At 41.2% G+C, this 24,104-nt stretch overlaps 2 protein-coding genes across 3 annotated transcripts; both read left to right on the top strand.

The window, feature by feature from the left end:
• The first annotated feature begins 4,515 nt into the window (after positions 1–4,515).
• top2a (DNA topoisomerase II alpha) lies at positions 4,516–16,922 on the top strand. Of its 2 annotated transcripts, none has more exons than XM_026316139.1 (35): positions 4,516–4,670; positions 5,262–5,408; positions 5,654–5,744; positions 5,844–5,907; positions 6,082–6,227; positions 6,752–6,849; positions 6,953–7,165; positions 7,338–7,511; positions 7,850–7,951; positions 8,115–8,252; positions 8,365–8,503; positions 8,627–8,784; positions 9,017–9,142; positions 9,410–9,520; positions 9,915–10,020; positions 10,162–10,271; positions 10,454–10,546; positions 10,632–10,746; positions 10,887–11,008; positions 11,243–11,391; positions 11,533–11,764; positions 11,849–11,983; positions 12,110–12,310; positions 12,446–12,641; positions 12,884–12,975; positions 13,060–13,209; positions 13,328–13,411; positions 13,642–13,848; positions 14,062–14,182; positions 14,818–14,982; positions 15,318–15,483; positions 15,609–15,664; positions 15,744–15,863; positions 16,117–16,343; positions 16,430–16,922. In XM_026316139.1, the coding sequence occupies exons 1-35, from the start codon at positions 4,653–4,655 to the stop codon at positions 16,577–16,579; spliced, it is 4,722 nt and encodes a 1,573-aa protein (XP_026171924.1). In that variant the 5' UTR covers positions 4,516–4,652; the 3' UTR covers positions 16,580–16,922. The 2 variants fall into 2 exon arrangements, with proteins under 2 accessions (XP_026171924.1, XP_026171923.1); XM_026316138.1 differs by having other exon boundaries at positions 5,259–5,408.
• A 1,104-nt stretch (positions 16,923–18,026) lies between these two features.
• Positions 18,027–19,405, top strand: LOC113135619 (gap junction delta-3 protein-like). Its single transcript, XM_026315805.1, has one exon. The coding sequence runs from the start codon at positions 18,208–18,210 to the stop codon at positions 19,084–19,086; it is 879 nt and encodes a 292-aa protein (XP_026171590.1). The 5' UTR covers positions 18,027–18,207; the 3' UTR covers positions 19,087–19,405.
• The last annotated feature ends 4,699 nt before the right edge of the window (positions 19,406–24,104 follow it).

Raw genomic sequence — 24,104 nt, 5'->3', positions numbered from 1 at the left:
AGCTCCACACGGCATGTTTTAACAGTAGCTTTTTCTTGTGGAGTGGAACAAACAAGTGGTATACATATAAATGAGATTTTTCATTCACATTTTCTATTCTGCTTTGTCTCCCCCCGACACACACACTGTCTGTGGCTCCCAGCTTACCGCTCATCCCTGAGCAAGATCAAAGTCCTGCTTTGTCTTTGTGAATACAACATTACCCTGCTTTCTTTCTTTATTTCTGTGCCTGTCTTGAGGCTTTTCATCAGTAACTGTGAGAACAGTGTATTAAAAAGCATTTTCCTTCTACTGTCGGTACCAGTGGGGGTCACCTCACCTCATCTTCCTTGTGAGGAGTCCCGTCTTTGAAGTCTGATATCACTGGCATTAAGGAAACAATGGACTGGTACTATGAAAGTGACTTGTGTGAGTTGCCCGCTGACAGAGCTGCGTCTTACTGGGTGTTGTCAAATTATTTCCATCACAGGCCCTGGAGTCTTAAATCTTCAGCAGAGGCAGAATATGAAAGATTTATGCTCCACTGGCATGTTCCAATTGATTCTTGTTTGCAGCTCATCATTTTTCTGAAAGAAAAAGAAATAGCTTTAGGGAGTTTGATGTACTGAGTTTATTCACTGCCAGTTTAGTTAGTCGGGCAGGTTAATATGGAATTAGCTGGTGTCTGAGCCTGACTGATACATGCACAGGAACAAATTATGCAGAAACTGAATTCTATCTCAGTACTGCTTTATCTACTATTAAGGTCATGGTAGAATATTGCACTGATGAAGCCAGTTAATCCAGTCCACTCTCTTTGTTGAATCCATATTAGATGTGACCTTGCAGAAGAAAAACTTTTTTTAAAAAGTGAAGCTTAAAAAAAAAACAAAAAAAAAAACACCCAGCCAACTGTGAATACAAGATGTTCCATTTGCTACAGATTGTTTATTGGTGACAAGCTGTTATTTTTATGTAACACCTCGTGGTAACATTATTTTTTCAAGTGCAAACAATCAACCAAGGGCTGTCACCGACTGTGATATATGGGATCTTAAATGTTATGTTGTTATAGTCACCTGCAGTTGCCTGCCAACACAGGATAGAGGTGATTTAAATTGTCTTCCACTGCCCTTTTAAAGTAAGCTATAATTCTTAGACTTTCATTGTGTCTGGCTGACATATTCACAATGACAACCGGGGAGGGGTGTTCACCTTAAAGGTCACGTTATGGACCTCCAAGGATGCATGTTGAAAATGCCCTGGGCAAAATATGACCCAAAGAATAAAGTGAGAAAATACAAACTGCCTTTCCATGCTGGAAACATTAAAGGTACAGTAGATTCTTTCTTAAACACTGTTGGGAGGTCCTTTATATTTTCATGATACTCATATTAAGGAACATTACCATTACTATTTTTATTTGTCATCTCTTCCCATTTATACTTTTCATCTAAGCATCTTTTAGGACGGCATCCATATCGCTGGTGATTGTTCCAACACACCTGTCAAGTGCTGAAGTTGCTAAGTTGCAGTTGTTCTCCTATCACCCTAACATCTGTAATCCAGACACGAGATGTCAATTTGCACTAAACAGCCCCTTTAGACAGCTACCAGTAGATCTATGATCCATCTCCACTGCTTCCCCAGCAGTCAAACTGTATCAGCCCCCCCCCCCAAAAAAAAACAAAACACAGCTATCAATAAATAAACAGGAAAGCAGGCAGTACTGAGGACTCAGGTTCATCTACTTTCCTAACGTCTCTCAGCAGCTTCAGATAGATGACTATTTTTGGATGCTAAGTGCTCAGTATTCTCTGTTTCAAACTGCCCACTAGTACTAGATAAGAGGGCGTCTGTGTGTGTGTATATTATAGTTTAGGATAGAATGACACTATTGCAGAATTCATTCTTTTAAATGACATGAAAAACATGTACCCAGATGACAGGTACAGTACGATTACATTTCTTAAACTCTATGTCTGTTAAATATGAATGAAACAAGCAAGCTATTTTGGCTTAGCATAAAGGGTGAAAGCCACCCAGCACCACCCAAACTCACAAATGAACATTTTCTATCTATAGTTTTTAGTTTATACATATCACTAATTGTGTGGACAGAGCCAGGCCAGCTGTTTTCTTTGCCTCCTGTTTTTTCTTAAACTAAACATTAGTTAAAGGTTAAGCTGTCTTCTGGTGGTAGCCTCATGTTTAATGGACAGACTTGAGTAATTGCTCTGTAAATGTCAATTAAACAAATCTGCATATCTCGCAAAATGTCAAACTATTTAGATTAATGTGATGGCATAACCTGAGAGCTGCTTGAATGCTTTAGTTTATGATTTTGATTAAGGTTTTGATGAAACGATGGGCTATTTTTTGAAGCTAACAAATTGGATCTCTCAAAAGACTCTCAACACTGTCATCTGCTCCCATTCATAGTTCTCATTCGTTAGAAAAAGAATGGCATTTTGAGTCTAAATGATCTCTTAGTCAGGTACAGAATACTGAAAACATACAGTATTTATCTCATCCCTTGGGTTGTATGTATAAAAACAAATAAAAGCAGCTGTCATCTATCATATTTTTAAAGCGGCTAAATCATTCTTTCAGCTGATGAAGCTGTAATGTGTGTTTGCACCTTCATTCACATGTGCGGCTGTGGGTGTTTTTGTGTGCATACAGTCCGCTACATCAGCTGGATCAGCCCTATTATTATCATGCCAAGGTCAGATGAGTATGAGTGGGCAACATAGCAGAGGAAGATAGATAAGAATGGTAGAACAGCTAGGTAAATCAGGTTACCGCATTTCCATTCACTCATGGTCAGGCCACCGGACTAGAAATGTAGAGGCCACTATAAGTATTATATTATTATTTGCTCAAATCATCTGTCTTTCCTCAGTTTTTAGTGCTTTCTAAAATAGTGCACTTTAAAAATTCTTCACATCAGCTGAATACAGCCGTAAAATACATAGCAAGGCTCTGCATGATGATACACAGCAGCAAATAACATTTCAGCCGAGCACTACTGTGAAACTACAATGGCACACTTCTGGAGCGATAAGCCACTAAATAGCTTTGAGACCATGTACATCGTGTATGTGTCTGTGACAAAGAGATTGGAGGAAATGAGGGAGAAAAAGAGACATAAGTGAGGAAGACAGTACTGATAAATGAAGTAAAATTGAACGCTGAGAATAAGCTGCACAGTTTCTCATTTTCAAAGTCATTTTTGTACATTCAGAAAGACAGCAGTGGGCCTATAAACAGTGATCTTATCATTAGGCAGTGCAGAGAAAATGGGTGTGTTTCTTTTCCTTTTTCCTACCAATTTGGAATGTCCTGTTCTCACGTTTCTTTTCTGATTCTTGGGAGTGAGAGAGACATGACAAACAGCACATGGTCTCTTGCCAGCTTCAGTGGGGGCTGAGCCAACTCAACCTGGATCCCAGCAGTGTTGAGTTTGTTGTGATAGAGTTTTTTTTTTGTCTCATCTATCTGGGTGAATCCATCAATCCGTTGGCTTCTGTAGATTTTAAAATTCACTTTTAGTTTCCGACTTTAATGATAATATGTATCTTTAACTTTTTTGTTTAAACCTTACTTTTTCATTGTTGTTGTTTTATTTGACATCCATGAAAAAATTGCATCTCCAGTACTAAACCTGCCACCTACAGGGTGATATACATAACCTGTGTTATCTATTGAATGCTTAGCTTTTTGGAATAGTGTTACACTTGTTTGCTGATTTTACAGGGGCAGCTCAAGACAAGACTCTTCACAAAAAGTCCCTAAATCATTTTGCGCACTATATGATCTTACATTCATTTATAATAATAAAAAGAGACTGTGTTTGTGGTAAAAATTTTGAGGATTTTTAAAATGACCAATTCAAGCTATTTATGTGTTTTAACATATATGAAGCTCAATCTAATTAACAATTTGAAATAAACTAAATGAGTTTGTTTCACCTAGAATATGCAATGTAATGATATCTGGTTAAAACTTCTGAAAGGGACTATGAATTAACGTTTTTAAGCAATGTGGTGAGACATTGTGTATGTACAGCACATACAGAGCTATAAATGAAAGTGTGTACTGTAGTACTGAATTTTAGCTTTAATTGTGTTTAGATCAATATTCAATGAATAACAGAAATTGTAGCCCTTTATTACACACAATGGTAAAGGATTCTGACACTGGTATGAAAAATAGTAATCAATAGGTCAATATATCGAGCCAATGTTTACAGTTTTTTTTAACTTCCACAATAGCCAAATGTTGCCAAATCTGAATTATCAGTTGTTTACGAAGACCGATAACAAAACCCACATTGATGAATACTCTATATTGCATTATTTTCTATATTAGAAATCTGATTTGCTGTTTCTCGCTATGTGGGCGGGTTCGTCTCTGTTCTGCCGTCGTTGATTGGTTGTTCACTTGACGTCTTTACGTTCCTCATTGGAGGGAGAATTCTTTCGTCTGATTGGTCAGCATAGCCAGCGCGAGCCTTTCAAAATTTCAAACGGGTCGCGAGCCGTTCGATACCTTTTGCTGTAGTTAGGCAGCAATTGTTTCTAGAAGTTGGTAGGGAGCAGGTTCACTGGGTCTAAACGTTGTGTTTTGGTTATTACAAGCAGTGGGAGTTAGCCATAAATATAAGAAGGATGGCTGAACCTCTGAAGGTAATTTTTTGTCACTTCTAACGTTGCTGTGGATTGTTGCTATCGTTAGCTACGGAGAAACTTCGCTAGCTAGCAAACGTCGTGTAGTTTAAGACGAATAAAAATATGGTATGGTGTTTAACAGGGCGTTGTATTAAACCCCAAAATGCGCTGGTTCAAAAAATACTTTCCCCTTCAATAGCAATATGTTAACTAGCGTTAACTCCCATCCCCAGTAGCTAGCTACATGGCAAAAATCAAAGTTAACGTTGAAGGTAACGGTAACACAATGTAGGCTAGCTAATAAACAATGCTAATTGTTCAAACATATGCCCTCATAATAGACACAACAAATCAGTTCTCAGCCACTTTAAGGGGTAGTTTTGTAGAAATAGGCATATGTTTTTATGCTTACTAAAATATCTGGTGTTTTGTTTTCTATGCATTGAAAGTCAATATTGAAGTAATTACAGCCATTTTACCAAATAGCATTGTAGGTGGTGTTGATTATTGTATGAATGTGAAGCCAAGTCGAAAATCAAATATAACTCATGCTGCAGTCTTGACCACAGTGCAAGAAAATTCACATGAAATATCTGTCTTCCACAGCAGGCCTTCTTTGAAAACAAGACGGTGCAACAGACAAAGAAAGATCCAAAGCGGCTGTCGGTGGAGAGGATCTATCAGAAAAAGACACAGTTGGAGCACATTTTGCTCCGACCCGACTCCTACATAGGTTCTGTAGAGCCTGTCACCCAAGTAAGAACATACAGAATAAAAGGGTGTTTTTGTAATTGATGGTGTCTCTGACCTTTATTGATTTAAGTCCTCAGGTAAATCTAACAGGAACTTGTCTGACGGTGGAGTGTTTTAGATGTTTTTTGAAGAAGTTGGCTTTCACTGCGCAGTTGCATAATACTGATTGGCGGATCAAAGCATTAATGATCTCTATTATACAAATAAATGAGTGATCTTTGCTGTCACTGATTGACTTCTTCTCTTAGCAAATGTGGGTGTATGACGAGGAGGTTGGACTTAACTGCCGTGATGTGACGTTTGTGCCTGGTCTTTACAAGATTTTTGATGAAATCCTTGGTGAGTAAACAGTTTTCATAGTTCTAGGTGGTGTATAATGTACAAAATGTTCACCATTTCAGGCTGGGCCAACTATATATTTTTTTATTCTCCCTACAGTAAATGCAGCTGACAATAAACAGAGGGATAAGAACATGTCCTGCATCAAGGTCAACATTGATGTGTGAGTAATATACCATACTGCATGACCAATCAAGATATCAAACTATCTTGTCATCTGGCCACAGTTCCTTTTGGCTTGTAAATTGTCAAATGGGTCATATCCAGCTGAACTGTTTTCCTTGGTATCACAGAAGCATATGATGGAGTGTTTAGGTGTGTATTTTTTTCCTCCTAGTGAAAACAACACCATCAGTATATGGAATAATGGGAAGGGTATTCCGGTGGTGGAGCACAAGGTGGAAAAGGTCTATGTGCCTGCTCTCATCTTCGGGCAGCTCCTTACCTCCAGTAACTATGATGATGAAGAGAAGAAAGTCACTGGTGAGACTGATTGTGGAATTACTAAGAAAAATTCTTTTTGATTATTTTGGCCATGCAATGTATTACAATAGCTGTGTTAAAAGAAAATGCTTCATTTGGATTACTTGGATTTTGTTTTGGCCATTGTTTGGTTATTATATTTTTCATTGGAATTGCCACGATGAGGACATGTGATGACATCTCTAAAGACAAGATTACAATAGATTCCAAATAGTGTGGAGAAAAAAATGCAATTAAATGATCAGACATGTTTAGCCTTAGTATTGAAAATATTTAGTATCATTATATTATTTATTCATGTTTTTAACTCAATTGGAGATGTTTGGCATCCCCCAATTGAAAAAGTATTTCATTATAAGAAATCTACTCTGGACAAAATTATGATCATAAAATCCAAATGGTATACAAATCTAATTTAAAGCCCCATTGGTTTTGTATTAACTTGCTATAACCATGTTTGGTGTCTAATCAGTCGATCTTTTGCTGATGTCACACACATTTTTGTAACTATATTTGTTCTTTAGGTGGTCGTAATGGATATGGTGCTAAACTTTGCAACATCTTTAGCACAAAGTTCTCTGTAGAGACTGCCTGTAAAGAGTCGAAGAAGACCTTCAAGCAGGTAGGAAGGGGGTTGAATGACATGTGCTGTCTAATTGTAACGTGTAAGAGAAAAAAAGATTTTTTTATTTTTTTTTTTTACAGTATATCCATATTTTCCACAGACCTGGTATGATAACATGGGCAGAGCTGGTGATTCTGCTATCAAACCCTTTGATGGAGAGGAATTCACATGCATCACCTTCAAGCCAGATCTGCCCAAGTTTAAAATGAGCATCTTGGACAAGGACACAGTGGCTCTGATGACCAGGAGGGCCTATGACATTGCTGGGTCCACAAAGGGTGTCCGTGTCTTCTTTAATGGCAAGAGGCTACCAGTGAGTTACCATGCTGTATCACTCTTCTCTTTTTCACTTTCTACCTGTTGCTTTCTGTCAACTGCCTGTCTGCTTAAAATGTTAAAACCTGTCTAGTTTTTCTGATCATTGCATAGGCCTGTATTAGTAAAATCATATGATTAAGCCTAAGACAACTGCTCTTGTATTCCAGGTAACAGGTTTCCGTAGCTATGTGGACATGTATGTTAAAGACAAGGTGGACGAGCATGGAGAGACCCTTACTGTGGTACATGAAACTGTCAATGAGCGCTGGGAGGTCTGCCTCACCTTGAGTGAGAAAGGTTTCCAGCAAGTCAGTTTTGTCAACAGCATTGCTACTACCAAGGTAATCTCCTCATATATTAGATCCTCTGTTGTGCATTTACTGTGAATATATATGTGTAACAGAGTGATTGATGAATGAGTGTAGGTTGTGACCTTCCTGCCAAAATAATCTGTTGGGAAACTGAGTGCCAATTTAAATTTTCTTATTTTATTAGCCCTCTTTAAATTTCCATGATAGAGGAGCTATAAAGCATTTTAAAGATGATTGAACTTGTAGACCAGGTTCCTTTGGCAGCTAAGTACAAGTTTGGCTGCTCTCCCAGCCACTTTGTGTCACTGAAATTAAGACGTATGACATTTATTCTGAAAATGGGATCTTGTTTCTTCTCTGTAACCCAGGGAGGGAGACATATTGACTATGTGGCCGACCAAGTGGTTGGGAAGCTCATTGAAGTGGTGAAAAAGAAGAACAAAGCTGGAGTGGCCGTCAAGCCTTTCCAGGTACAGTCATCTTTTTGTAAACTCAGATCTTAGGCAGTTTTTTATGGTACTGAAATTGTGGTGTCATTACTCTTGTCATGATCCCTGAAGCACTACTGGGTAAAATATTCATAATATTCTGTTAGACAAATAATTGAGAATGCTTCACTTCCTCTCAACTCAGGTGAAGAACCACATGTGGCTGTTTGTCAACTGCCTGATTGAAAATCCCACCTTTGACTCTCAGACCAAAGAGAACATGACACTGCAGCAGAAGAACTTTGGTTCTGCTTGTCCTCTCGGTGACAAGTTCATCAGACAGGTACTAATAAAAAAAAAAACAAAAAAAAAACATTGGCTTTGCAACAATTGGCATGCTTAACCTCAGAACTGTTGTCCTTCTGGATTTTACTAATTCTTTGTGTGCTCTCAAGGCCACATCCTGTGGAATTGTGGAAAGCATCATGAACTGGGTGAAGTTCAAGGCTCAGTCCCAGCTTAACAAGAAATGCTCAGCTGTTAAACACACAAAAATCAAAGGGGTGCCTAAACTGGATGATGCCAACGATGCAGGTATAGTACACAAAACTCTTCTCCTCCTTTTTAAATGGCAGGTATAGTACACAAAACTCTTCTCCTCCTTTTTAAATGCACTCTGGCAAATGTCTGCTGACAACCCGTGATAACCTCTGGCAGGTGGAAGGAACTCCATCGGCTGCACGCTGATTCTTACTGAGGGAGACTCAGCCAAGACACTGGCTGTGTCTGGGCTGGGAGTGGTTGGCAGGGACCGCTACGGCATCTTCCCTCTCAGAGGAAAAATGCTCAATGTCCGGGAGGCCTCACACAAACAGGTTAGTCCCAGTAGCATTTTTTTTTTCTTAGGAATTCATAGTGATTAGCAGCTGCCAGTTTTTATGGATTCATACAGATTCAGTGTTGCTGAGCATCAACATGACTAAAGCAGAAATAAATGGTCCCCCCACCCCCCATTTGTCATGTATGTGTGTGTGTAACAATCTGTAAATTTAACAGGTGAAAATGACTTTTTATTAATTACATTTTTTTATTGTGGTCATCCCTCAGATTATGGAGAATGCTGAAATAAACAACATCATTAAGATCCTTGGTCTTCAGTACAAGAAGAACTACAGCGACCCAGAATCCCTCAAGACTCTGCGTTATGGCAAGATCATGATCATGACAGATCAGGTGTGCTTTCAGCATGTATTGATGATGATCTTTAATGTATCATGATGCAGACATGTCTTTTACTTTGCTTTTTACTCAAACAATTTCTATTTATTTAAAACATATTTTTAGTGCTGTCACACAGCTTTTTAAACATTGAAATTTTTTCAGTATATGTTTGAGTCATCACCCTGATCATTGCACCTGTGGAAATGTTTAAAAAGTTTATGTGGTGTAGTTCTTTAGCCTTCTTCTTTACATACATTTGATTGGGATCTAACATGTCAGGATCAAGATGGCTCCCACATTAAGGGCTTGCTGATCAACTTCATCCACCACAACTGGCCATCTTTGTTGCGCCACAACTTCCTGGAAGAGTTCATCACCCCCATTATCAAGGTAGGGTAGGTCTCACAGGATGTGTTGGTACAATTCTGTGTACCAGCCATTCACCATACTACATACTCTACTCATAGGTCTTGTTCTTCTCTAATTTTTTAAGCTGCCATAAAAAATAATTGGAACCTGTTAAGAACTGTTATTTGGAGATTTACCTCATAACTGAATAGAAGTCAATTTCCAGCTCTGATAGTGGTCTAAAAAGCTATCTGCTTTAATTGGCAACAAGACTGCCATCTGGTGACAAACACCTGGAACATTCTTCTTTCATTGTAGTCCAGAGTTTTTTTAAATTATTTATTTATTTATTTATTTTGTGAATGTTTAAAACATTGAAATGACAAAGCAAGAAGGCATTACGGTGTTGCAGCCTTCTTTTATTTCCTCCTTTTAGGCATCTTACAAGAAAACCCAGCTATCTTTCTACAGTATCCCAGAGTTTAATGCTTGGAAGGAAAGCCAGCCCAATCACAAATCTTGGAAAATCAAGTACTACAAAGGTTTGTTACAAACCCCTGTGTGGTAGTAAAACAGAAAAGTAAGCAATCCTTCATATCTGGCCAGTGTCAAGGTTATAGTTTTATATGTTGTTACGGTTCTTTATCTAATTAGTTCTCCATCTCTGGTCTTTGTCCACCAAGGTTTGGGAACTAGCACATCGCAGGAGGCCAAAGAGTACTTCTCTGATATGCAGAGACACCGTATCCCATTTAAGTACTCAGGACCTAAAGACGATGAAGCTATCACCCTTGTAAGTTGTGAGGTTTAGACCCCATGAAGGATCATATTAAACTTAATAAAAATGTTTAAGAAAACACTGCAGTGTCTTGTAAATCAGTTATAGGATACACTATATGTTATTTCAGGTTTTTTTGATCAGGAATTAGTTAGCATATGAAAATCTGATTCTTGCATCTTTTTCATTTAAACCAGGCCTTTAGCAAGAAGAAAGTGGAAGAGCGGAAAGAGTGGCTGACCAACTTCATGACCAACAGACGCCAGCGCAGGGAACACAACCTGCCTGAGGTACCATCCTAACTTTTGTTGAGCAATATGATTGTGTGTGGTTTTCTGTAACGTTTATCTGTATGTGGTTGCCCTCCCTTCACAGGATTACCTGTATGGTCAGTCCACCAAGTCCCTCTCCTATAACGACTTTGTCAACAAGGAGCTGGTACTTTTCTCCAACTCTGACAATGAGAGGTCCATTCCCTGCCTGGTAGATGGTGTGTGAAATGATCACCAAGAACAGTTTATGTAGGTCTTACACACAGAAATAATTGTCTGATGTTAATGTTTCTCTGTGTGTGTGTGCGTGTGTGTGCGTGTGTGTGCGTGTGTGTGTGTGTGTGTGTGTGTGTGTCAGGCCTGAAGCCTGGCCAGAGGAAGGTGCTGTTCTGTTGCTTCAAACGAAATGACAAGCGGGAAGTGAAGGTGGCCCAGCTGGCTGGCTCAGTGGCTGAGATGTCAGCCTACCACCATGGAGAGGTGACATCACTCATGAGTGATAAGTTTATGAAGCTGATAGTTTGTGTTAACTTGCTTTTTCCAGTCTTCAAAGTAGTAGTAGTAGATGCTAGTTCACTGCTGTGTGCCATTTTAAAGTTTCTGTAAATAAATAAATACAAGACAGCTGTTGATAGTATTTTTTTGAATAGATATTATATCAATATATTTTATGTTATACTGTTTACTTAATTGCCTCATCTTCAAATTTCTCAGGTCTCTCTGATGATGACCATTGTTGGTTTGGCCCAGAACTTTGTGGGAAGCAATAACTTGAACCTACTGCAGCCTCTGGGTCAGTTTGGAACCAGGTTGCATGGTGGCAAGGACTCTGCCAGCCCTCGATATATCTTCACCATGCTCAGGTCAGCAGCAGCCTTGCATAATACTAATAGTCCGAAGCTACAGGCCTCCTGCTCAGATTTGATATGTTCAAGAAAGTTGAGTTGGGGTTTCATGATTATTCAAATAATCCATTGAAATTATTGCAACTTTTTGTCCTTCAGCTCTCTGGCCCGACTTGTTTTCCCACCTGTAGACGACAACCTGCTCAAATACAACTATGATGATAACCAGCGTGTAGAGCCAGAATGGTACATACCCATCATCCCCACTGTGCTGGTGAATGGTGCCGAGGGCATTGGCACTGGGTGGGCTAGCAAGATCCCCAATTACGACATACGTGAGATCATCAGTAACATCCACCGTATGCTCAACAGCGAGGAACCACTGCCCATGGTGAGGAAAGGAAATAGCTGGTGTTGCTTTCCAAGATTCCAGACTTTTGTACAAAACTTGATAAGGATGCCTTTTCTCCCATAGCTTCCAAGCTACAGAGACTTCAAAGGCACAATTGAGCAAGTGATGGACAACCAGTACATGAACAGTGGAGAAGTGGCCATCATTGACTCCACCACCATTGAGATCTCTGAATTGCCTGTAAAATCCTGGACACAGGTTAGTCACTAAAGCTCTGTCCTTCCTTTTAGAGATGTGTTCAGTGTCACAGAATTTGAGGTGATTCCTTTTAAGTATTTTTGAGGCCTTTTTTTGCTACCGCATTTCACATTATCTGTGATTTAGGCCTACAAGGAAAATGTTCTGGAGCCTATGTTGAATGGCACAGAGAAAGTCCCTCCTCTGATCACAGACTACAAGGACTACCACACCGACACCACTGTGCGATTTGTGGTCAAGATGACAGCAGAGAAGCTGAGGGAGGCAGAAGCTGCTGGCCTCCATAAAGTCTTCAAACTGCAGAGCCCCCTCACTTGTAACTCTATGGTAAGAGACACATGCACCCACCTGTCAATCTCTCAATAGAGGATAAGTGTTGCATTGAACCTACCTTTAAAATCCCAGACATTTCTGCAAAGCTTAACTTGTTTTCAAACCATCCAAAACCTTTATTTCTTTTAGGTTCTTTTTGACCATGTGGGCAGTCTGAAGAAGTATGAGTCTGTGCAGGATATTCTAAAGGACTTCTTTGAGTTGAGGATGAAGTACTATGTGCTGAGAAAGGACTGGTTGACCGGCATGCTGGAGGCAGAGAGCGCTAAGCTCACTAATCAGGCCCGCTTCATTCTGGAGAAAATTCAGGGAACCTTGGTCATTGGTTAGTAGTTGGTAACGGCTGATGTCGTTTGAAGCTGCAATTTAATTTGAACCACACACGAACGACACAGATTTTATAGTTTGTTTTTTTGGGGTTTTTTTTTTTTCTGGACCACCTATATAGAAAGTATAATATTTATAATGATAATCACTAGATTGTTGCTTTAGTCATAATTGTGCAGGGTTAGTGTATGTTTTGATTTTTCTTGATGAAAAGTATTAATACTATTCATCTGCTTTTAGAAAACAAACCGAAGAAGGAACTGATTCGCATGCTGCAGCAGATGGGTTATGACTCCGACCCAGTCAAAGCTTGGAAACAGGCTCAAGAGAAAGTAGGGCATTTTGATTTATTAAAAAAAAATAATAATAATCACCCACTGTATAAGCAAATAACATATTTCTGTCTATCCTGTCAGAATGAAGAGGAGATAGAGGATCAAGATGATGAGGAAGGAGCGGAGAAGGAGGACACCAGTGGACCGGACTACAACTACCTGCTGAGCATGCCTATGTGGTTCCTGACCAAAGAAAAGAAAGAGGAGCTGTGCAAACAGAAAGATGCTAAGGTGTCATGTTCAGCTGTGTTACAATGTCACTGATGGATAAATTCAGAATCATTCATTGTTCAATGCAATTGGTCTTTCACCTCTAAACCTGGTCTTTTTTTGACCAACTGTTCTGTAGCTGACAGAGCTGAACACCCTGAAGAAGAAGACCCCATCAGACCTATGGAGGGAAGACCTTGCTGCTTTCTTAGAGGAACTGACGGTATTGACACCTCATCTTTCTACACTTGTTTTTCTCTGTACATCGTGTCATTATGGCACCTCATCAGTCCAACATGGTCACATACATTATGCCCACCATGGTTTTAGAAAGTGAATACCAATATAACTAGTCTCACTTGAGCATCCAAGCCTCTAGAAATCCTTGTACATGCAGGGTTTTGAGTTTTCTCTCTTCAATCATCTACCAGTCTTGTTCCTTCTTGTGCTCAGAACATCGAGGCAAAGGAAAAGGAGACCACCACCACGACTCGTGTTAAAGGGACTGGAAAAGGCAAAGCGGTGAAGGTGAAGCAAGAGACACTGCCCACACCCCAGGGCCGCCGCGTTGTCCCACGTGTTACCAGCACAATGAAAGCTGAAGCCAACAGGAAGGCTGATCTCAAAAAAGGAGAAGGCAAGAGGGGCAAAAAAATAAAGGTATATCTTTTCATATTTCTGTGAATCAGACAAGATAAAGATGAACTCAAAATTTCCTAAAGTACATTAATTTGTGTTTTGGGGCCACAGTTACAATGACCCAATCAGAAACGAAACTCTTGTGTGATGTATGTCAGCAGCATTTGATTTCTAGTACAGCACAGTCCCCAGTGGAAGGTAACATTCTACATGACCTTATATCTGCCGTTGTAGAGTGAAGATGTGGTGGTAAAGATGGAGTTTGGAGAAGATGCAGAAAATGCAGAGCCAATTGAGGAGGTTGGCTTGGCTGCACGACTGAGCAAGAAAACTAAGACCCAGGAAAAGGGAAAACGTGAGTTGGACTGCTCTGATCTGCTTCTCTTGTGTAATTGCTGTAAATGGTCCATTACTGGGAGTTTGAGTTGAGTCTGAAGTCCAGAAGTGTACATCAAGCATATACCTTATAGTCTTTAGTGTGTCCCTGTGTGTCAGCTCTGTTTAAAGGTGCAACCAGTAACAAAAGGCTCATTACTAATATCTAATGACAGTAATGTTAATATGGGCCATCTGCTAAACTGTTTATCTACAGGTCATAGTGTATTTTTAAAGCCACATTCCACACCTTATCATTACATAGCTTATCACTACCAGCAGTTTCAGCAAACAATTTTACAATAGTTGCTCCACACCTCCACCATGATCACAAACTGGTTCAGGAGGCACCTTGAAGCTGTAGAGTATTAAGTATATACAGTATCTATAGCAAAATGGGCTTTGACAGATTTCTGCTGGATGTTTGCTTGAAGACGCTGGAAAAAACCTAAAGCTAAACCCAGTGTGGATAGTTTTAAAGCCCCTGGGATAACAGGTTTTGGTCAGAGACAAATAAATCCAGGTTGCACCTTCTTAGTACTGTACCTTGGCTTACTGTAATGATTCTCAACTGCATCTTTATTAAAGATTAATTATAAACATACTTCTCTGCAGCTATATCAAAGAGCAGCAAGCAGACCACTATTCAGTTCAAGCCTGCTGCCAAGAAAGCCAAGACTAACCCATGGTCGGACGAGGAGTCTGACAATCTGTCCGACAGTGAAATGGATAAAGAGGACGTGGTTGCCCCCAGGGAGCGGGTTGAACGCAAAACTAAAGGTGAATCTGCCAGATAATCACTGATGGTTAAGACCATGTTTCTCATCTCCTGGCCCTCTTTCAGCTCTTTACTCAGACATGCTGAATACTGTTTTAAGCTCTTCTCTTACTGTTCCGTGAGACAAGATGTTATCACTCATATCATGTTTGGGACTTTGAATGAAAACACTGATGGAAGGCATTTCCTGTAGCTGATTAACTCGCTTATCTTAATTCCCCCCCTAACTGATGTTTGCAGCAGCTGTTTCATTACTCATCACTTATGGGAAAATTTTAGGAAACTTATTAATAGCTACTATTGCTGAGTCAACCTGTTCTGTTGCCAATTTCTTAAGGTGCTGTGAAATACAGTATGTCCGACAGCGAAGATGATTTTGATGACTGGGCGAAGAAGCACGCTCCAAAGCGGAAAGCTGCAAACAGTGATGACGACACGAGCTTTCTTCTAGAGCTCAGCGACACGGATTTGCCAACCTCGCCTCTCAAGGCTGCAGAACCCATGTGAGTATGAGACAACCAATAACTGTATTGTCATTTTATATCAGCCTTCAAAGTTTTTTTTGTTTTTTTTTGTTTGTTTTTTTTTTTTTATTCACTGTTAATAAAGATTTGTCATTTCTATGCAGGAAGAAAGTGGCAAAGAGCAAATCAGCATCAAATCCAGCTGAATCCAAGTCCAGCTGTAAGTATTGTCATGGCACACTCATCTATAATGGGCCCCTGGTTTGGTTTAACTGTTTACTCTTCGTGGAATTTTTCAGCCCAGTCAGATGATCCAATGCCAACTTCCAAAGCTCCAGTTAAGCGGAAAACCAAAGAGGCTGCACCTAAGAAACCGGCTGCTTCCAAGAAACCAGCTGCAGCCAAGAAGAAGGCTGCAGGTATTTAGACAATCGTGTCTCACTTAACTGGGGACGACTTAGTGTAAAAAATACATCACAGGCTGAACAGCAGATACTGATTGAAGTGTGACAGTTGTAATTTGACACTGCCATCTTTAATTTGTTTCATAATGATAGTAGCAGCTGTAATAATTACAGAAGTTACAGTTTAACAAGAATTTGTCTTGTGAAGCAGATTATGGACCTAAAAAAATAAGAATACTGGTTTGTTTTTCCCATTAAATTCTCCTAGATGTAAAGCAGCCCTCTATCCTCGACGCTCTCTCCAAGTCCACAACCTCATCCAGCAGTGCAGCCAAGATGGTCCCTTCATTCAACTCCAGTGACTCAGAAGGTGAAATTAATCTTCCAGTTAAAAAGCCCGTTGTCAAACGGAAGCAGATTGTCAGTGAAGACTCAGACTGCAGCTCAGATAATCTCATGGCACGCCTCAAGGCCAAAACTACAGTCGTCAGCAAGGTCAGTTTTTATAATGAGCTCTGGTTTTAACGAGATTTTCTGGTTTTATCACCACCTTCTTACACTTAATTTCTCTGTGCTTGTAGAAAACAAAGAAGTGGGAAGAGGATGACAGTTTCCGATTTTCAGACCAGGAAGATGCAGCTCCTGTAGCTGTGGCACCACGAGACAAACCCTCACGTGGCCGAAAACCTGTAACTTACAAACTAGACTCCGACTCAGAAGAAGACTTTTAAATTTTAGCCTTCAAACCTGTGGCTATTTTGTGTTATAGTCGGTTTTTTTTATGCGTTACATACGCACAGCTTGTGCCATATGATTTAATATGGAAGAAATTTTATTCAAAGTATTTGGTTGGACTTACACTTGAATGAGCCTTAGACCTGCAATCTAAAAATCAATAACGCAGAATCAATTTAATGTGCTTCAGGTTCTCGGCCACAGTTCTACCTTAGTTTAACCTTAATATTAGTTACTTAGATTTCTTGAAACAACTTGTTTGTCTTTGTCTTGTCTTTCTTGTAAATATTTCAGTGGCTGTTCATTTTATATTTGAAAAATAAAGCTTGTTGTATTGTATTTGTATTGTATTGCCGTGTGTTTGAAATATGTATTTGCATAGAACTTTTCTTTGGTGCTAGTGTGCAGTGAAGTGTCAGATTTTTGCCTGAGGTTCTCAGTAGGTGTATCCAAATTCCATGTTTAACCGAGGGAGGAGCAACAGTCATGTGGTACGAACTCTGTTATGATTAGGAAACGGATGACTGGGATACTTGAAAAGGATAAGTAACATTTTCACATCAGAGGATGGAGACAAATTAACTTTTTGGTTTTTCTAGGCAGAGTGGAAGTAGGAAGGTGAAGGGGAAGAGGATGCTTTAGTCTGCTTGCATGTTGTATGTTCACGTTATCCTTTGTGACCAGGGAAACTGCTGCTACAGTTTAGAAAAGAACCTTCCTGCCATTTAGGAAGCACTTTGAAATGCTCATCAGGAGTTAGCTGTTCTTGGGTAAACATCACTTCTGTCTGGAGCTCTTGATGAGTGTAGATTAGGACGTAGCAGGAATTTCCTCTACTGCTGCCGCCCTCTCAATTATAAGTGCAGTCAAACTGCAGTCATACTCCATTTGAAGCGTGAGCAAGAAGAACACAAGTTGGTGTGCTTTCACTGGAGATATATATATTTTAGTTTTTCCTTGGTTTAGATGAGGGCTGATCAAGATGAAGAAAAGAAACAGGATTTTTAAAGCTAATCCATGTGGGTTGACTTTGCGTGTCTCTTCATAAGGTATGTAAAACATCTGAGAAACAGGTTTGTCATTGTGCCTGAAATGTTGTTGGTTCAGACTGTCAAGTAGCTCAAGCAGCCAGTATACACATGTACACAACCTGTGAGTGAATGAGAATCATTAAAGTGTTAATGGCAGAGCCTAAATTAATTTCACAGTAATTAAATTAAATTTACATTATAGCAACTTGTTCTTTGATATTACTGACTTTTTAAAAAAAAAAAAAAACCCCTTCCAAATCACCAGTTAAAATGAAATCAAAAGTGAAACAGACACAACTCTGGGATTAATTTAGGCCAATGATTTTGTTTCATCTGTTGACTGATCATGAAATGCAGTATAATTGTTTCATTTTCTGGTTTCAGCTCGCTGGAAACAACAGGTCTATCACCATAACCCCAGATCAACGTTCGACTTGCACATTGGTCCAGTTAGTCTGACCATGAGTCATGAATCGGGCATAGTAAGATACGTTTTGGTGTCTTTTTTTAAGAAGACGGCATTTGCACTGAGAAAGCCAGGTGGGTAAATCTCCAGACCTCCAAGAAGCCATACCTGAGACAGTGCTGCAATCATGGGTGAATGGAGCTTCCTCAGCGGACTCTTTGAACGGCTCCAGGCCCACTCACCGATGCTTGGTCGTTTCTGGCTCTTACTCATGCTTGTGTTTAGGATACTGATCCTGGGAACCGTTGCCAGTGACTTGTTTGAGGATGAACAAGAGGAGTTTGCTTGCAACACCCTCCAACCGGGCTGCAAACAGGTGTGCTATGACATGGCCTTCCCTATCTCGCAGTACAGATTTTGGGTCTTCCATATTGTGCTCATAGCTACACCTTCCCTGGTTTTCCTCATGTATGCCATGCACCAGCATTCCAAGAGGAGCAGCCAAGGAAACTCCAGACTCAGCCAATTTAGCATCCATGAGTACAGAGAAGAAAGCCATTTAAGGAGGCTCTATATAATCAATGTGGCCTTCCGCATGGTGGCAGAAATTGGTTTTCTACTGGGTCAGTGGTGGCTGTATGGCTTCAAAGTGGAGGCCCAGTTCCCCTGTAGCCGTTTTCCTTGCCCCTACACTGTGGACTGCTTCACCTCCCGCCCTGCAGAGAAAACCATCTTCCTCTGCTTCTACTTCGCTGTAGGGCTGATATCAGCGATTTCCAGCTTTTTAGAGCTCCTCTATTGCACCACCAAGTGGTTTTGTTCAAGGCAAGAGCCCCTCCCCTTGTATCACTCCTGCGTCTGCCAGAACCTCAGCAACATCAAGCAAGAAGAGGCGGAGGTGGAGGAGCAACCGAAAGGAAGGACAGCGGTGGAGAGCAGAGCCAGCAGTGTGAGGGTGAAGGGAGGATCAGCGAGGACTAGCACCAGCACCAGCAGGAAGGTCTCCAGCACTGGCCGCAAGTACAGGAGTGGCAGACACGTGAACAAGAAGACACTCATGGTGTGAGAGATTACTGATTCAAACATGCTCCAACCACAGTAGTTTTTTAAACTTAAAAACTATAATTCCTGTCTGCCATTTCATCAGTAAAGCAGTTTCCTCCATGTTTTATACTAAAGGACATTTAGTGCACTGATATGAGAGTGACATTAGTGTTCTTATGAAACTGCACAGGTAAAGTCATTAGCCTACGAAGCCCATTTCTGTGGTGCTTTATTAAAAAGAGGTGTTGTGTTGAATCTCTCTTGTGTTGAATATTTTTTAATGATAACCCAAAGCCTCTTAGGATACTGAGCAGCTGGGCTGGTTGGTTATAGGCTTTGCATTTGCCACGTACGTATTTCACTTGATTGTATAGAAATAAATGCAGACTTCATGAGAATCTGTTAATGTTTAAGTTTTACTGAACATTATTTATGTTTCTGTCACTATTTTTTTAAAATTGGTCCTCCTGTAACTGATAGTCCTGCTCAAATGTAATGCAGGTTTTTGGAAATAAACAAATATCTCTAAAGAGAGAATCTTAAATCGAAGGCATATTTTTTTATGTTACAGCATGTCAGAAACAAGCTCAGTGACATTCCTCACGCTCAGGTGGAACTGAAACTACGAACTGTTTTGTTGCTTCTCCTTCCATTGATATTCCCACAATTTATTACACAATTCAAGCTTTTAATCTCATGTCACATGCAGATTAGCTGTTGTTTGTCGACAAACATGATGTGTATTTTGTTACACTGCACAAAACAGTGTGCAGATGAATTTGTTGTTTAAGTAAAAACAGACAGACATCATGAATGCCTGCACCAACCATAAAGATCCAATACAGCAGGTGGCAGCAGTGGAACAGGAAACAAAGCCGACTTCAATTATGAAGCTCTCCGGAGAGAAGACTTTATTTGAAGATGCATTATTCCAATTTCCCAGTTATTTTAAGGACTTTTTTTTTTTTTTTTTTTGACACCAGGATTGTTAGTTCACAATGTCTCACTCAGCAGTTCCACCTTGGAAAAAAAAAAGCTCAAATCTCTATGTCAATTGAACTAAGTGCTACTTTGTTTTTAATGGTGGCTGCTGTGTTTGCAGTCTCAGATGAGGCAAATCTGATTTGGAGACTTAAGCAGTCACCGATCCGAGTGGCTCATCTAAACACAGTCATCTCGCCAAACAGGCTTATTTTTGACTCAAACATTGCTCCCAGAAATACACGCACACACACACACACGCACACACACACACACACAGACAGACACACACCTCCTGCTGTTCCCTGGACGCATCACATATGCAGATTGCAAAGCGGTGCAGGCTCTTTGATGTGCATGGAATATAGTTCTGGTTGTGTTTTATATAACCACCAGAGGGGGAAGGAAGGAAGAGTCGAAGAGGATTACCGTCAAAACTTTCCTCCTGTCTGCCTGCTTCTCTACCTTTTCACATCTTCCTTGTCAAACTGGAAATCTGCCTGTTTCTCTCTTTCCACACCTTCTTTTCAGACTCCCCCTTTTTTCTGGTTCTTTCTTTCCATACCTCGCTTTGTCTATTCCGAGTCCGCGGAGGCCTCAGTTCTGCAGTCGGCCTCGAAGAAAATGTAGGTCATCTGTTTTCAGCGGCTCCCTTCACACCAACACGGAGGAGGAGATGGAGGTGATAACATCTTTCTCCCCTCCTCCTCACCCGTCTGCCTCTTCAATTCTCCCTGCACCTGGAATGAGACACTTCAGGGGCTCCCTGCGCTCTTACCTGTGTCCCCCCTCCCGCTCCACGGAGGCCCTGTCAGCGCACACCTATGGCTGACTGACAGCTCCTCATGGAGTGTCTCCGAGCATCTCACTTCCTGCTAAGCCGTGTAGGTTCAACACCTGACAAGATGCTGTCTTTCTGGGGAGAAATTCTAGAAACATCCCTCCTCCAGCTTGCTTCCTTCACTCCAAACAAACAGTATTAGCCGCCCACTCAGCCACTGCATTTTTCTTTGATTCAGTTTACCTATGGCACAGTGCCCAGTTCTAAGCAAATCAACTGGCTTGTTTACAGGCTGGACTTGTGACCTGATAATGTTGATTCCTGTCTCTGAGAGTTAGGATAAACATGAGCCAGATTTTCAATTTCACTATTAGCATAGTTAGTGCATCCTGTTGCCTTCACGCATCCATCAAGCGATGTTCACATGGCAAAATGCACACACTACTTTCATTATATTTCTGCAGAAAGCCTCAAAAACACTCAGTGTCTCAAGGCGCCAGCACACTTCTCGGCTGGTCGAACAGCTTCTGAAACACCCTTCTCCCACATGTCAGGGTTTTTTGTTTTGTTTTTTGTAGGTGGGTGTGTATCTGTGCCCAACAATTTCTGTAACTTTCCATAACTCACAACGTGACATGCACACCCGCTCTCTGCCATGCCTGTCCAGCTGTGCAGGGGTGGACAGGGCCAGCGTTTGAAGCTCATGCTCTTATTTTTCATTCTTTACACAACTGTAACGGTTCTTGAGTTGAATTGATATTCAGGCCCAGTTATGTAACAGTGATCTTTATGACCCTCTGCATTGCTGACAGTGCCCCGTGTGTTTCTGTGTGTACTTGCTGACCTCTGGACTGCCACGCGGCCGACCACAGAGCCAGTGGCCAAGGACGGTTTATATCTCTTTCCTCGCTCAAAGCCGCTGACGCGTGCCTCCAGGTTTATGGCATCCAGGAGCTCGGGTCACCGCACATCACACCTCGCCACTCTAATCTCCCACACACCCCTCCACCCCCAACACACACACACACACCCACACACACACACACACACACAAGTCTATCATCAGCACCCTCCCCTCCTTCTCTCTTTTCTTTGCCATGGGGCATGCTGCGTGAATGCAGCATTTACAGTGAAATATTTTGCCGCCTCTATTCCTTTTTCTCATCTCTCCCTCCATCTGCTTCATCTTTCCCTGCCCCGGGGGGGGTGGACTGGAATGTGAATGGTGCACCGTCATCCGAACCCGCTTCCTCTCCCGTCCCCCCTGCCTATTCTCTCATACTCTCAAGGAAAACATTGTGTAAATGCCTCTGGGCTCATGGCCACAAAGCCATGTTGCATATAGTGACCAGAGAGTGGATGAGCTGACTGCTCTTCTCCCGCTGACACAATAGCTTTGTTTGATGAAGATGATGCTTCTTGGCTGCTCCCTTCACCCAGTGTGGCAATGTGTTCGCCTGCGGTAAAGTAAATTGTTATGGTTCATTTGCAGCTTTGTGCAGTCTGCACATCTGGGTTTGAAGAGCTTCTTTCCAAAACAAGATATTGCCTGCGTTACCAACGCGCTGAGCCAAGAACATCAGACTGCAATATTTTTCCAACATGTGTACACAGTGTTTTAGGACCTAGTCACTTAATGGGGTTCTGATTTATCCTGTTCCAATCATTTTTTTCCATTTGACATTCACATTTTTCTGAGAAAAAGAAAAGAAAATAAATATTCCTCTGTGATGACTGAACCCCTAAATGGCTGATGGGATGACAGAGAGTGGTAATGATGGATAAATGAGAGGATGAATGGATGGAAGAATAGTTGGGTGGTTGAACACTTTCCCCTGGTGTCTGTCAAATCTCCATCAGTGCTCACTAGTTTTGGATGTCCTTGTGGTCTTGGTGGGAGATTGCAGTGTGTGTGTGTGTGTGTGTGTGTGTGTGTGTGTGTGTGTGTGTGTGCGTGTGCATGTGCATGTGCAGTCAAGTGTGGGTATTGTGTGAATTTAAACGTGTGTGTGTGTGTGTGTGTGTGTGTGTATGTGTATGTGGTGCACCTCATGTGGGCAAAGCTGTCCAGGGTGGTGTGCTCAGCAGTCGTGCTCGGCTGCACACTAACACGATGTGACAGGGTAGAAATACCAGTACCGGCCACGCTCTCGCCCACCCACTGTCTCACACACACGCACACACACACACATATACACACACACCAACTCCACCTGCCATAGCCACCATCACACCACCATCCCCCACTCGCTTCCCCCTCTGCTGCACCGCGCCCATACCCCATTGGCTGTTGACTTCCGTCACTCCAACTCTTCTGCTCAGAGACAGAGCCATAGAAGCCCTCCCCTGTCATTTCACCTCAACTCCCCCAAAATCTGCCCCTGCTGTTTGCCTGCGTACCTGCGGTGTCACATGAGGTCTTACTAACCCTCAGAGAGTGGCTTGGTATCACATGGGACATATTATGTAATATCCCATTATGCAATGACACATTTTCATATGTTCAACCATCCAGCCTCATAAAATAATCCCCTCCCCCCCTCTTTGTTTTTTCTCTCTCTCTCCTTCAGTAGCTTCTTGGTTGGTTAAATGATGAACCAAGGTGACAGTCACAGTAGGGGACGAGTCATTTGACATTTGCGGTTGTCACAGTTTGAACCTCTGACCTCTGTTTTGTCGCAGCTGGCGAGTTCAAGATGATAGCACAAGGAGAAATTTAAATACCACACTATCTTCTCATCTTAGCATGTGGATGTCAGAGACAGCTTTCTTTTAACCTGAAGCTACAGTATCTGGGGAAAGTTGACCTGTCATGCAACACCTTGCTTCATATTTATACCATTACACGTTTTTCACGCCTGGGTGCTGCTGGGTAAAAGTCCAATCTTTGGTCAGTAAGCAGCTCCAGTGAAGCGTGGTTTCAGTGCCTTGCTCAAGGACATTTCTGCTTTAGTTGCTGAGTGAGGAGACGGCTGCTGCCTGTTTTCCAATACATAATGTGCATCTTTATTTTTTTCAGTATTTTTTAACCAGCAACATAAAAACACAAAAACACTCCCCTCTCATAATCAGTCTGTTAGTCACAAGGTAAGGGCTGCACTGCAGGGCCCACATCTGCAAACACATACACATGAACATAAATAGGCCTACATTTATGCACATATACAGTGGGTACGGAAAGTATTCAGACCCCTTTAAGTTTTTCACTCTTTGTGTCATTGCAGCCATTTGCCAAAATCAAAAAAGTTCATTTTATTTCTCATTAATGTACACTCAGC

This window comes from Mastacembelus armatus, chromosome 19 (assembly GCF_900324485.2).
Source record: "Mastacembelus armatus chromosome 19, fMasArm1.2, whole genome shotgun sequence".
Classification (NCBI taxonomy): domain Eukaryota; kingdom Metazoa; phylum Chordata; class Actinopteri; order Synbranchiformes; family Mastacembelidae; genus Mastacembelus; species Mastacembelus armatus.
Note: the sequence above shows the minus strand (reverse complement) of the source record. Positions and strands in the feature narration are given on the sequence as shown.

Excerpts from the sequence above, each read along its gene's own strand:
- top2a (XM_026316138.1), top strand. Across the intron at positions 12,976-13,059 it reads GGAAACAGGCTCAAGAGAAA|AATGAAGAGGAGATAGAGGA; the intron begins GTAGGGCATTTT and ends CTATCCTGTCAG. Across the intron at positions 13,849-14,061 it reads AGAGGGGCAAAAAAATAAAG|AGTGAAGATGTGGTGGTAAA; the intron begins GTATATCTTTTC and ends CTGCCGTTGTAG.
- LOC113135619 (XM_026315805.1), top strand. The coding sequence starts at position 18,208 with ATGGGTGAATGGAGCTTCCTCAGCGGACTCTTTGAACGGCTCCAGGCC.